Source organism: Betta splendens, chromosome 21 (genome assembly GCF_900634795.4).
Source record: "Betta splendens chromosome 21, fBetSpl5.4, whole genome shotgun sequence".
Lineage (NCBI taxonomy): Eukaryota > Metazoa > Chordata > Actinopteri > Anabantiformes > Osphronemidae > Betta > Betta splendens.
In genome coordinates this window covers 11,841,139-11,855,850 of record NC_040899.1, presented here as the reverse complement: position 1 = coordinate 11,855,850, position 14,712 = coordinate 11,841,139, and the positions used below count along the sequence as shown (strand labels likewise).

At 41.4% G+C, this 14,712-nt stretch overlaps 3 protein-coding genes across 3 annotated transcripts; all 3 read right to left on the bottom strand.

The window, feature by feature from the left end:
* Positions 1-443: 443 nt before the first annotated feature.
* Positions 444-1,803, bottom strand: LOC114847027 (olfactory receptor 51E1-like). The gene has a single exon (XM_029136313.3). The coding sequence runs from the start codon at positions 1,610-1,612 to the stop codon at positions 656-658; it is 957 nt and encodes a 318-aa protein (XP_028992146.1). The 5' UTR covers positions 1,613-1,803; the 3' UTR covers positions 444-655.
* Positions 1,804-7,698: 5,895 nt separating this feature from the next.
* Positions 7,699-8,631, bottom strand: LOC114847026 (olfactory receptor 49-like). The gene has a single exon (XM_029136312.1). The coding sequence runs from the start codon at positions 8,629-8,631 to the stop codon at positions 7,699-7,701; it is 933 nt and encodes a 310-aa protein (XP_028992145.1).
* Positions 8,632-12,008: 3,377 nt separating this feature from the next.
* LOC114847025 (olfactory receptor 49-like) lies at positions 12,009-12,929 on the bottom strand. The gene has a single exon (XM_029136311.1). It carries the CDS (start codon positions 12,927-12,929, stop codon positions 12,009-12,011), a length of 921 nt encoding a protein of 306 aa, XP_028992144.1.
* Positions 12,930-14,712: the final 1,783 nt, after the last annotated feature.

Here is a 14,712-nt window from a genome sequence, read left to right as displayed (position 1 = left end):
CTACTTCAGCTTCTTTTGCGAATATTCAGCACTGTGTAAACAATTTCTAATTCTCTTCAGAAACATTTATCTATACTTTATATGCTTGAGCTATTTTCATTTGTAGTAAATGTTTAAGCTATTTCAGCAATTCTTCAGGAATACATTCAGCATGGAAGCATTTACTGTGCATTTTCTTTTGGAAATGCTTTATCTAGGTATTATTATTATTCTGTACGTTTTTCTGCATCTAACTACTCCTGCATACCTTCAGCTACAGAAGCCATTGAAAATCAAAATATTCAGGTTTTTAAGGAGAAGTGTGCTTACATACAGCTTTTTCATATCTTTCATATTTTTAAAGTTATTAAGCTTTTTTCATAAAAATATTCTCCATTGAAATGAATGGGAAAACATTTTCAAATACTCTTCAGCTTTTTCTTCTTTCAGCTTTACTACTTCAGCATACTTTAAGCTACAGACACCGTTCAACAACATGAAACATGAGTTATAATGAGAGGAGGTCCTGAAATCACAACGATCTTTTTCTTATGTACATGTAGCACTTAATAACAAATGTGATCTGTACTGTACTGTAAGTGGTTGTTGTGCAAGGCCATTGTTACTGTATTTCCTCTGCCTTTTCTGTCCTGGCCACTGTGTAAATGCTGGTAATTTACAAATGACAGAGTGATTGTTTTTTACTTTGCAACTTTGGTCTGAAAACTTTGTCCACAAACAGAATTCGATTTCTTATTTTTGTGAATTTGAAACCATAAATTAGCGGATTAATGATTGGAGGAATAACAAGAAATTCCATTGCCATGAAGTTCTGGACATGCTGTGATAAATCTTTAGAACCAAATCTCATGTACAACAAATCAAAAAGCAAAGACAGACTGAAAACCATTACAGCACACACATGTGGTACACACGTCTGCATAAACTTATTCATGTTCTCAGTGGATTTTAAACAGGTCTTGATCATATAGATATAAGTCCAAACAACAAAACCTGCATCACAAACATAAAAAGAGTAATTAATAACTGGAATAATATCCTTTGCTATGGATGGAGAACAAGCAAGATTAGAAACTAAATAGTTAACACAATAGATCTTTGGTATGATGGAGCCACACAACGTTGATATTGATGTGACTGTGCTCATTAACAGCAAATACAAAGGAAGAAGCCAAGCCAAGAATACTAACACACTAATCCTTTGTTTAGTCATCACAGAGTGATAAACCAGAGGGTGACATATGGCCACATATCTGTCATAGGCCATTAGAGCGAGAAGAGAAGAATCAGCACCAGCTGAGGAGTGTAAGACAAAACCCTGCAGAAGGCATCCAGCCTGAGAGATGACCTGAGTGGAAAGCAGCAGATCATTCAGGAACTTGGGATAAAATCCAACGGTTCCATAAAGTCCATTGATGCACAGGTTACACAAGAAGATGTACATGGGCTCATGAAGGCTTTTATCCACAATTATTGTAATAATTATAGTCAAATTCGCCAACAATATGATACAATAACACAATGAAGTGAGAGTAAAAAGAGTGATTCTGTAGTTTGCTGTGCCGTTGAACCCAGAGAGTATAAGTATAGTAATCACTGATATATTACCCATGTCAAAATGAGAGTTTGTTGCCTTTCATTTTTATACTGCACAATACATTATTAAAATAGTGCTATTTGTTGAAAAAAGCAATCTGTTCATCCTTTACATGATGTGTAAGCGTTTTATATTCTTATCCCAGTAATGACGTTGGAAACATGGGACCTGGAGCCAATGTGTGTGCAGTAATGAATTCCTAAAGCTAAAACACACCAAACACTACTATTAAACTCAGAGCTGAGTTTAGTGCAAGTGTAGAAAACATTTAATATCATAAGGAGAAGTAACTTAATAACTAAGTTGTACTTTTTCATTTTTAATTTAATTTGCTGATAACTGGAGGTGCAAACGTTATTGTCAAGAGAAAAGGGAATGTATGCGAGTATAGGTGTCATTTCTTCAACATGTTAATATGGAAAGCCTGCTTGCAGTCTACATCGAGATTTAATCTTTCACATCAATACATTATTATTAAAATAATGTCAAAGATCTATAACAGGGATGACCAACCTATGGCCACCAAGAAGCACTTTAAACAATGATGAACGCTCTTGTGAAACATACTGTACTGTGCATTACACACTCGTGTCACACTCACAATATTGCACATGTTGTGAGTGTGACAGTTTTATCTTCCGTAACAAGATTAAGGCAACTGTACAGAAAGGGAGCAGGCAAGGCTAGGTCAAAACACGATCCACAACTGGTACACGGCAGGACTTACATGATATGAATGGATTGACTGCAGCTAGGGAGTAATGATAAAGCAAGGCTAACTGCCTATGGCAGGACGGGAAGTGGCAAAAGTAAAACAGGAACTGATGACATGTCACAAGGTAAATAAAACTAGGACTCAAGACCGGCAGGAACAGACCGTGGTAATTCCGGGCCTCATAAAGTGCAGCTGACCTAAGGTCCAGGGCCGCCGTTTTCTGAAGAACATGTCCACTGGCATCTGGGTCGATGGTTGCGTCGGCGGTATTCAGAAAGTGCACCAGGAGGAACATGACTGGGGGTGAGCATTTGTGTTGGATTCGTGAGAAGAGACTGTCAGACATACCTGCGATGAAGGTGGGGGTGTCGTCTGGATTAAAGGACGAATTCTTTGCTGGAGTATGGGGAATCTCGGTCGTGGAATTAGACCCCTACCTGGGCGTCAGACCTGGGACCCCGCCGACGTGGTCTAAGGCAACAATGACAGGAAGTTGGTTCCCTCCCCACAAGGCAAAGCAGAGTCAGGGGATGAAGCCACTACAGGGGCTGGATCCCCAAAAACAGGCTGGGGGAGGATGAAGACTTAGTGATTAGAGCTTGAGCCGGCGGGGCGGAGACAGAAACGTGGGCTTGAGCCGGCGGAGCGGAGGAACAAATGTGGGCTTGAGCTGGGGAGCGGCGACAGAAGCGTAGGCTTAAGCCAGCGAAGCGGCGACACAAGCTTGAGCCGGCGGAGCTTCACTGGGGAAGACGGTGGCGGAAGCAGCCAGTGAAATGTGGGCGGGCACCGCACGCAGAACGCGTGCCTAATCCACCCGCATCGCCTGGAGCCTGGGGAACACAGCCTTGCCCCAGGGTAGTTACGTAAACCCCCAGTGCTCCTCTTCAAAAATTTCCACCGCCTGTCTTACCACGTGGAGCCATGCCTTTAAGCTGGATGCCTCCACGTATTCCCTTGCGAGCTCCATGAAACACCAGTGAAGGGCCTCTGGTAATCCAGGACAGGTGAACGGCATGATGAAAAGTCACCCGTCGGATAAACAGCTGGCTGGGTCCGAGTCTGGCCAGATTGTACTGTCACGATCACACAGGGAAAGACCCGAATGCACAGCGCAGACAGGACGTGATCTTAAGTGGAATTATTATTGGAGTTGTCAGACAGGCAAAAGTCGGTACACAGGTTGGCAATACTTCCAGCGACAGCACAGACAAGGAGTAGGCAAGACAAGGTCAAACATGAATCAAAACTCAGTACACAGCTGGACTTACACGGTGAGATTGCTTGAGAGTTCCAACAGGTAGGTGATCAAGACAATCTGGCAGAGGAATGAGGTGAATACTGGGGACTAAATAGAGCGACTAATGATTAATGCAGACAGCTGATGTATCTTGTGACTAATGACTGCTTAAACACAGCTGGTGAAACATGTGACTAGGTAAGTAAAAACAAGAACTAGAGCAGGAGACAGGAGACCAAACATGAAGTGCCAAAATAAAAATGGAAAACGAAGCACTATTAACGGTGACGACCAGATGCTGATCCATGACAGCTGGTAGGTGAACTGCAGCGGGTCCATTGAAGATAGGTGAGCACCAGCCTCTCCATCGTCTTCATCAGATGTGAGGTCAGCGGCCCACCGGTCTGTAGTCCTTGAAGTCAGTCAGCCGAGATGTCTTTGGTACGGGTACCACGCAGGATGTCTTCCACAGCTGTGGCACCTTCCCCAGCTTCACACTCAGACTGAACACGTACAGCATAACGCTGCACAGTTCATCCGCACATGTTTTGAGCATCCTGGAGCTGAAGCTATCTGGGCCTGATGCCTTCCTCGCCTTGAATCTGCTGAGCTGCTTTCTCACCTGGGCTTTTGTGAAGGGCATTGTAAAGGATGGTGGGGGGAGGGAAGAAGTGCCGTACTGTCCTGGTGGGTACAGTGTTTTTCACACAAATTGATATAGTCTGTTATACAGTCCGTTAAACAGTCAATGTCCTCCCCATGTGGACTACGCAGTTCCTTCCACACAGTAGTGACAAAACAGTCCTTCAGAGCCTCCTCTGTCTCATCAGTCAATGTCCTCACTGTGCAGGGACAGCTGGTTGCCTGCATACAAAGGGTTTGTACACAGGCAGGAGATGAACCAGGTTGTGGTCAGATATTCCCAAAGGGGGGAGTGCAGTTGAAGTGTATGCCTCCGTGAAGTTGGCATACAGTAAGTCCAATGCTCTGTTGTCTCTGGTGAGTCATGAGACATACTGGGTGAATGTGGGCAGTGTGGACGATGGAGGGGCATAATAGAGATGAGGAGAAGGGCATTAGGGCTCTGGGTCAGGAGTCTATTTTCCACAGAACATCACATGCAGCTTCACTGTTAGCAGAGGGGGGCAATATACGCAGCTATCGTGATAACGTGCGTGAACTCCCTTGGCAGGTAGAATGGCATCATGCTAACAGCTAACAGTTTAATGTCCTTGTTACAGATCTGCTTTCTCACAGTGGTGTGAGTGGACTTATCATCCCTTATTCACAAATACTGCCAGTCCTCCTCCTTTCCTCTTACCGCTCTCCGTCGTCCTGTCTGCTCATGTCAGCTGAAATTCGTCCAGGGCCACGGCCGTGTCCAGGGTTAGCGCTGTTAGCCATGTCTCTGTAAACATCATGACGCTAGCTTGCCGGAATTCCCTCTGTTGCCGCATGAGAGTGGTTAGCTCGTCCATCTTGTTAGGAAGCGATCTCACATTCCCCATAACGATGGACCTCAGGCCTTCCTCATTGTAGCGTCAGCGCATCGCAGAATGCAAACAGCTGGTCCCTGGTGTAAACAATGGGACCGTCGCTGCGTGCGGAGTTCCCAGACATGAGAGTGAAAAGTGTAGAAAAAATGAAAAAGAACAGAGCAAACTCCGCAAGTTTGACCTCCATAGTGTAGTACCCACATTTACACAATCATACACGCAAGAAGAAAAAATAAAGTGCGGAAAAATACAAGATATAAAGTAAATGGTTACAATGTAACCGGGAGCTACTGCAACAGGCTGCAACATGCCACACCATCTCTAAATTGTAACCAGTTCCACTCTCTTAACAAACCAAGCTTGTTCCTCGTTGACGGGAGAGGTGTTTTTTTCAGTTTGCATCCGAGTCATTACTTCTCTAATGCTGGGGTCTGTGTGTTGCTTTTCTGATATCGCTGCAAGTGAGAACGAGGGAATCACTGCCAACCAATGTTCTTGCTCTTCTTGGAAACTAAAAGGGAACAACTCAGGAGAGATTGAGATTCTCCCAACCAATGCAACTTAGTGACCGCTGGAATCAGACTGCTCAGTTGCAGAGTAGACATCATGCCTTTAACAAATGCCCTTAACAATATATGGCTGAACCCCACTCATCTCTGAGGCATCAACATCAGAGAGGTGGTTGTCCGCAAAATGAAAGTGCTGACAGCCATCTACAGTATAGCTAGTGACATCAAATGTAGCAGGTGTGAAAATGTATGCTAGGACAGTAACTACCATGAAACTAGCCCCATAAAGGTGTTATAATCCGTGACCAGGCTATGCCTGCTCTCACTCATCCACACACTCCCTTTGTCCATGCCCCTTACTCTGGCCACACCTCCTCCTTTACAGTATCTTCCCCTCAGCCGCCTCTAACCAGCACTGATGTGTCATTCCACTCACTTGTGCCTTTCCCTCTGCATCTTCTCATATACCCCACCTCGCTAGTGTGTCAGTGTTATCCAGGCAATATCACCAGGTCTTTTTCAGCTCGTCAGTTGACCCTGTCAATATTGTTCTCCGCCAGGTTAACTTCACCTTGTTTTTTTTCTGCTTGGTTTTATATTTTGAGCCTGTAAACCCTGTGTTTTCCTGTGTTGCCATGTGCTTGTAGCCATGCTTCCTTTTGTACTTTTAAGTTCTTAATGTTACGACACCCCCAAGAACAGACAGAATGGAACCCACAAGCAGTCACAGGCGAGGATGACAGATACAAAATGGTGTTTATTGTAAGTACACCAAAACTACACAGAACTGAGGGTCACTACCAAAGTAGGCAAACAGGTTCCCTACACAAACTAAACTGAGATGCACTGCCAAGCAGGACTAAACTAACTAAACAGAAATATACTGCCGAGCAGGAGTAGCTACAAATAAAATCAGGAAACAGAAAGTCACTGCACTGAGCAGGTCAAAAATAACTGTGAGTAAACAAAAATGCAAACAATACACAATCGGACTCTACGCCTCTCTACAAGATTTCTAACATGGCAAATGAAAATAGCAGAGCTGCACACAATCTAACTCAAACATAACCAACCGTGGTACTGTACATGATGTCAGAGACCGGGGTCAGGCAGATTTAAACATGAACATGCCAACTTTTTTTTTAAAAAAACCTGTTGTGTTTTAGGCTGATTGATTTAGTTTACCTAAATGAATCAGGTGAGGCAATAGGTATGTCGCCTTAAGATGATTAATTTAATCAGTCAAAGCAGTATCTCTCTGGTGATGATATTAGCTTGCAGGAAATATACTGCTGGCCTTGACTGACAGGTGTCATTGCTTATAGTGCTTTGCAGATTTGGTAAGCAGCAAAAGGGCAGTCAGAGTGGCCATCATGACCCCTATCAGTCAGTGCACAATACAAACATGAGGCTTAAAGTGAACCTGACTGTGGTTTATACTGAACCAATAGAGAAGAACAAAGATGCAGTAAACAAAAGAGACTGGCTGACAAATGTGGGTAAAAGGTTTTAATAGATACTGTATAAGACTCAAATGTTACTTTTAATCTGAGTCTTTCAATACAGGATATGAATTTGATATGACAGAATCAGTAATATCAAACAGGTAGTTCTGTGACTGAGCAGACAAAGAGATCAAGTAACAAAGTTTAATCTAGGGTACAGTACAACAATAGTAGAGAGGGGAAAATCCTGTTAAATCCTGTTACAAGTGGTCATCTGTTAGGTACAGTACATGTTTAAAACACAAGCAAAGACAACAAAAGCAACATGAAACAGGAATAATCCATGTGTTTCATATGTCATGTAAAGGAAACAAAAAAGGGGATAATTTGATGTTCAGGCTGCATAAACAATGTATGTAACAACCCAAACATCTTTCAGAGCAGGGACCATATTTAATATGTTTTCAAAGGAACAACAGACGATTTTAATCTACTGTACATTGAATGTCTTGAGTAAACAACATCAAATCATCTGATCAAACAGACATCAGATATATTAAGAGGAGGGACAGAATTTAAATAACATTAAAAACTAAAGAGCTGTGCCTTGGTTGTTGTGTGAGGCCGAAGTCACTGTTCGCTTTGTACTATACAATTTTAAATGCTGGTAATTTACAAATGTCTCAGTGATTGTTTCTAACTTTGTAAATATGGTCTTAAAACTTTATTGACATTCAGAATTTGATTTCTGATATTTTTTAATTTAATACCATATATCAGCGGGTTAATAAGTGGAGGAATAACAAGACATTCTATGGCCATAAAGTTCTGGACATGTTGTGATAAATCTTTGGAACCAGATCTCATATACAACAAATCAAAAAGCAAAGACACACTGAAAGTTGTTAATGCAAAGGCATGTGGTACACACGTCTGCATGAACTTATTCATGTTCTCTGTGGATTTTAAACAGGTCCTGATCATATATGAATAAGTCCAAACAATGAAACATCCATGTCCGGCATAAAAGGTGTAATTAATAGCTGGAAAAATATCCTTTGCTATGGAGGGAGAACAAGCAAGATTAGAAATTAAAAAGTTAACACAATAGATCTTTGGTATGATAGAGCCACACAAAGTTGATATTGATGTCACTGTGCTTATTAAGAGCAAATACAAAGGAAGAAGCCAAGCAAAGAACACTAACACACTAATCCTTTGTTTAGTCATCACAGAATGATAAACCAGAGGGCGACATATGGCCACATATCTATCATAGGCCATTAGAGCAAGAATAGAGAAATCAGCACAAGCTGAGGAGTGTAGGACAAAACCCTGCAGAAGGCATCCAGCCTGAGAGATGACCTGAGTGGAAAACAGCAGATCATTCAGGAACTTGGGGTAAAATCCAGCTGTTCCATAAAGTCCATTGATGCACAGATTACACAGGAAGATGTACATGGGCTCATGGAGGCTTTTATTCACAATTATTGTGATAACAATCGTCAAATTTGCCAACAATATGATACAATAACACAATAAAGTGAGAGTAAAAAGAGTGATTCTGTAGTTTGCTGTGCCGTTGAACCCAGAGAGTATAAGTATAGTTATCACTGATATATTACCCATATCAAAATAAAAGTCTGCTGCCTTTCATTCTAATGCTGCACAATAGATTATTAAAATAGTGCTATTTGTAGCAAAAAGTAGCATTCTGTTCTCTCTGTTCATCCTTTACCTGATGTGTAACCGTTTTTTATTCTCATCCCAGTAATGACGTTGGAAACATGGGACCTGGAGCCAATGTGTGTGCAGTAATGAATTCCTAAAGCTACAACACACCAACACCTACCATTAAGCTGAGAAATGAGTTGAGAGCTTTTGTACAAAACCTGGTAACTGGATGTGCCGACGTTATTGTCAAGGGAAAACGGAATGTATGCGAGTATAGGTGTAATTTCTTCAACATGTTAACATAGAATGCCTGACTGCAGTTTTGGGGGGATTGTAAAGGTTCTAGCTCCACATTTTAATTTTAAAAGTTGTTTAATTCAAATAACTACTGTAAGCCTTTTATTTCCTTAGGTTATGTGCACATAGAATAGTTTTATTTTTAAATGCACTGAGTTGCCTTTAGTTTATATGATGATGATTATGATGATTCATGTGAGTTTGGGTCGGAATATGAGAATTTTAAAGTGACATTTTTTTATTTCCCATCTGGCAACACTGTTCCCAGGCCAGCCGAGAGACATAGTCCCTCGAGCATGTCCTAGTACTGTCCTACCTCTGGGACATGCCCAAGAGACTCTTGGTAAACAGATTCCCAAGCCACCACAGCTGGCTCCTCTTGATGTGAAAGAGCAAAGACTATTTCTGAGCTCCATCCAGGTGATAGAGCTTCTCAGCACCTCTCTAAGGATACACCTAGTCACCCTATGGAGGGAACAAATTTTGGCCTCTAATACTGTAGCCATGATCTTGTCCTTTCAGTCATGATGCAAAGCTCGTGGCCATACTGTAGGTGAGGGTAGAAATGTAGATTGACTAGTAAATTGAGAGCTGGTACTCCAAGCGGCACACTGCAGCATTACTGCAGCCACTGCACCGATCCGTCCGTCAATCTCATGCTCAAGACCCCAAGGTACTTAGAGAGCTAACCACCTGTTTCAAGAACCATGGCCTCAGATTTTGAAGAACTGTTTCTTATTCCAGCCCCTTTGCAGTCGTGACAGAGGACAGCTGGTGCAAGTCCAACATGCACCGGGAAAAGGTCTGACTTACTGCGGGCAATGAGAACCAAGCTCCTGCTCATGTTGTACAGAGACCAGACAGCCCTTAATGAAGAGCCTTGGACTCCATACTTCCGGAGCGACCCCCCCACAGGATGCCACGGGGAACATGGTCAAATGCCTTCCCCTAGTCCACAAAACACATGTGGACTAGTTGGGAAAACTCCCACAGACCCTCAAGCACCATAGTGAGGTGCAGAACTTGTGGTGTTCCTTGACCAGGTCAAAAACCACATTGTTCCTCCTGTATCTGAGGCTACACAGCACAATTCTCCTCTCCAGTACCCTGGCATTGACTTTCCAGGGGAGGCTGAGAAGTGTGGTCCCCCTATAGAACACACTTTGTATGAAGAGGGACAACTATCCCGGTTATCCAGTTCAAAGGATTTGTCCCCAGCGTCCATGCAATATTGCAGAGGGATGTCACCTAAGACAGCCCCACATCCAGAGACTTGAGGTACTCAGGTCGGATCTTATCCACCCCGATGCCCTACAACAGATTAACTTGTTGATCTCAATAGGTGATGGACAAGCCACCTCTAAGTCCCCTGCCTCTGCTTCTTCGGCAGAAGACGTGTCAGAGGAACTGAGGAGATCCTCAAACTACTACGACTACACCCTGTGGCTCTGACCTCTCACATCATGAAGGCTTTTTAGAGGCTGATCCTGGACTCCATGCATTCTCTTGCAGTCAAATAGACTTTGTGGTTGCAGGGATATATTAATTTGAATGTAGCTATGCCATTTTTCAGAAAACGCTCAGAAAATAGGTTTGGGGCCTAAAAAATTTTTAAAAAATTAAGATGTGGAGGTGGTGATTGAGTACAAATACCTGGGAGTGTATGGGGTGCCGAATGTAAAAGAAGCACATTTAACTAGTTTTCTCACATTTAACTAAATGACACAACATGTTTTCTCACATTTAGTTAAATGTGCAAAAGTCTAAATGTAAATGTTAAATCTAAATGTATATGTTAAATCTAAATGTTAAATCTAAATGATAAATGTTAAATCTAAATGTTAAAGGTACATGTTAAATGATCGAACTGAATATTTAAGTAGACTCCACCCCCTATTATCTTAGATCAGTGACGCGGACTCAAACACGTCAAACAGTACGCATAGCTCGGCCCACATCTGACTCTGGATCGGTGCACGAAAATACTGGAGAGAAGCCTGAAGTCGAAGCCATCATGGCCGCCAGCTCCGACTCCCTCCCGTTGGGGGAGATTGAACGGGCTGTAACGGCAGGTGTGCAAGCTGAAGCTCCGATTCAAACTGCTGTTCTGTTGTAAACAATATTAATGAGGAGTCAAGTAGGTTTAAATAGAATACTTCTGTGGCGCCGGTGGAGAATTAGTTAGCTAACTTTACTAGCTAGCCGAAGTTATGTCCACGCTAGAAACAAAAGTTTCCAGATCAGATGGGGGCGGGGTTGCGCGCACTGTTTGAGGTGTTTGAGTTCGCGTCTCTGATCTGAGACCAGCGCTGTTTGAGGGTAGGGGCGGAGTCTACTTGCACAATCATGAATATTCAGTTTTACACACGGCGAACATTTAACATTTAACATTTAACATTTAAATTTAACATTTAACATTTACATTTAACATTTAACATTTACATTTAACATTTACATTTAGACTTTTGCACATTTAACTAAATGTGAGAAAACATGTTGTGTCATTTAGTTAAATGTGAGAAAATTAGTTATAGGTGCTCCTTTTACGTTCGGCAACCCATAGGAGTGTACTTGGACAATTAATTGGAAAAAGAACTCCTCAGCTGTGTACAAGAAGGCTCAGAGCAGGGAAATCATGTTACAGTGATAAAAGTGAAGTGTCAGAAACCAGCAAAGCGCCAGGTGAAAAGCTGGTCATCTGTTAGTGACATGATCACATCAGAAGCAAAGAAGAGATGAACAACACAAGCATTTTTTTAAAGCAGTGACCTCCATATTTAACATGTCAAAGAAACATCAGTGGAGACAATTTTAATCTACATAAGATTTGAGATTAATGCACATTAAACAACATGAAACATCAGATATAATGAGAGGAGGGACAGAATTATCATAACATTAGAAACTAAACAGCTGTGCTGTGGTTGTTGTGTGAGGCCAAAGTCACTGTAATTTTTATTCTGGAAACTTTGTACTACACAATCTTAAATGCTGATGATTTAAAATGGTCTCAGTGATTGTTACTAACTTTAGAGCTATGATCTGAAAACTTTGTCCGCATATAGAATTCGATTTCTTATTTTTTGTAATTTTATACCATATATCATCGGATTAATAAGTGGAGGAATAACAAGAAATTCAATTGCCATGAAGTTTTGCACATGTTGTGATAAATCTTTGGAACCAAATCTCATGTACAACAAATCAAAAAGCAAAGACACACTGAAAGTTGCTAAAGCAAAGGCATGTGGTACACACGTTTGCACAAACTTATTCATGTTCTCTGTGGATTTTAAACAGGTCCTGATCATATAGACATAAGTCCAAACAATAAAACCTGCATGTCCGGCATAAAAAGTGTAATTAATAGCTGGAATAATATCCTTTGCTATGGAGGGAGAACAAGCAACATTAGAAATTAAAAAGTTAACACAATAGATCTTTGGTATGATGGAGCCACACAAAGTTGATATTGATGTGACTGTGCTCATTAACAGCAAATACAAAGGAAGAAGCCAAGCCAAGAACACTAACACACTAATCCTTTTTTTAGTCATCACAGAATGATAAACCAGAGGGCGACATATGGCCACATATCTGTCATAGGCCATTAGAGCAAGAATAGAGAAATCAGCACAGACTGAGGAGTGTAGAACAAAACCCTGCAGAAGGCATCCGGCCTGAGAGATGACTTGAGTGGAAAACAGCAGATCATTCAGGAACTTGGGATAAAATCCAGCTGTTCCATAAAGTCCATTGATGCACAGGTTACACAGGAAGATGTACATGGGCTCATGGAGGCTTTTATCCACAATTACTGTAATAATAATAGTCAAATTCACCAACAATATGATACAATAACACAATGAAGTGAGAGTAAAAAGAGTGATTCTGTAGTTTGCTGTGCCGTTGAACCCAGAGAGTATAAGTATAGTAATCACTGATATATTACCCATGTCAAAATAAGAGTTTGTTGCCTTTCATTTCAATACTGCACAATAGATTATCAAAATAGTGCTATTTGTAGCAAAAAGCAGCATTCTGTTTTCTCTGTTCATCCTTTACATGATGTGTAACCGTTTTATATTTTCATCCCAGTAATGACGTTGGAAACATGGGACCTGGAGCCAGTGTGTGTGCAGTAATGAATTCCTAAAGCTACAGCACACAAACCACTTCCATCAGGCAAACAGAAAAATAACTTATTAAATAAATTCAATTTTTTTTTTATTTTTTTCAGTTTTCTCATAGATGGAGTTGCAGATTTTAGTGTGAAAGGAAAAGAGAATGTATGCGAACACAGATGTTGTTTCTTCAATATGTTAATATGGAATGCCTGCCTGCAGTCTTGGGGGGTCTGGCAACCCAGTCAGGTAAGGAAAAAAGACATCCACAAGCAGAGCCAAGAACCAACTCATTATCTTTTAAAAAGACAAAGTAAAGTAGGGCCAAGGTGGAGGCAGTTATTATCTAAAAGGCAGGTCTGCGTAAAGAAAGGCTGAAAACACTACAAGCACTACACAAGTAGACAGAAGAAAATCAGCAAACCAAATATTTTGACACACCAGGTGAACAGCTGGTCATCAGTTAGTGACATGATCACATCAGAAGCAAGGGAGAGATGTTCAGGCTGCATACAGTTTTAACAACACAAGCATCTTTTCAAATGAGCACTGTCGATATGTTGTCAAAGACACAACAGTTGAGACAATTTTAATCTACATTAATTACAAATGACAGAGTGATTGTTTTTTACTTTGCAACTTTGGTCTAGAACACCTCACTTGTCACAGCTAGTTGTTGCTAGGCGAAGATATGGCTGTACAGATACCTGCCCACCTAGTGGCCTGTACAGCGACAGATTTGGAAGCAGTGGACACGAATGAACACCTTCACATATGTTTAGATTGGTATAGGTAAGTCGTATTTGGACATATTCATCACTTTTATTTCTGTTTTAGGTTGATAGTAGTGGAAAAACATATAGAGTATCCACACTAGGAAACTCCTAAGCTCATTTGCCTATTCACATTAATAACTTGGTCCTGCTTCACTGTATTGAAACCAACTTTTTGCTGAGTTGATGTGTACCGATTGACACTAATTGCAGTCAAATAGACTTTGTGGTTGCAGAGATATATTAATTTGAATGCAGCTATACCGTTTTTCAGAAAACGCTCAGAAAATAGGCTTGGGGCCTAAAAAAATGAAAAGAAATTAAGAGGTGGAGGTGGTGATCGAGTTCAAATACCCGGGAGTGTACTTGGACCATAAACTGGACTGGAAAATGAACTCCTCAGCTGTGTACAAGAAGGCTCAGAGCAGGATGTACTTCCTGAGGAGGCTCAGGTCCTTTCGTCTGCAGCACCATGCTCAGGATGTTCCCTGGGTCTGTGATGGCCAGTGTAGTGTTTTAAGCTGTGGTCTGCTGGGGCAGCAGCATTATTGTAGCAAAGATCAGGTGATGAAGCTCAAACCAGAGTACTACAATATAGAAAGGGGAAATCATGTTACAGTGATAAAAGTGAAGTGTCAGAAACCAGCAAAGCGCCAGGTGAAAAGCTGGTCATCTGTTAGTGACATGATCACATCAGAAGCAAAGAAGAGATGTTTACGCTGTATAAAGTTGTAACAACACAAGCATCTTTTTAAAGCAGTGACCTCCATATTTAACATGTCAAAGAAACATCAGTGGAGACAATTTTAATCTACATAAGGTTTGAGATTAATGCACATTAA

Coding starts and splice junctions, on each gene's coding strand:
- LOC114847027 (XM_029136313.3), bottom strand. CDS start 1,612: ATGGGTAATATATCAGTGATTACTATACTTATACTCTCTGGGTTCAAC.
- LOC114847025 (XM_029136311.1), bottom strand. CDS start 12,929: ATGGGTAATATATCAGTGATTACTATACTTATACTCTCTGGGTTCAAC.
- LOC114847026 (XM_029136312.1), bottom strand. CDS start 8,631: ATGGGTAATATATCAGTGATAACTATACTTATACTCTCTGGGTTCAAC.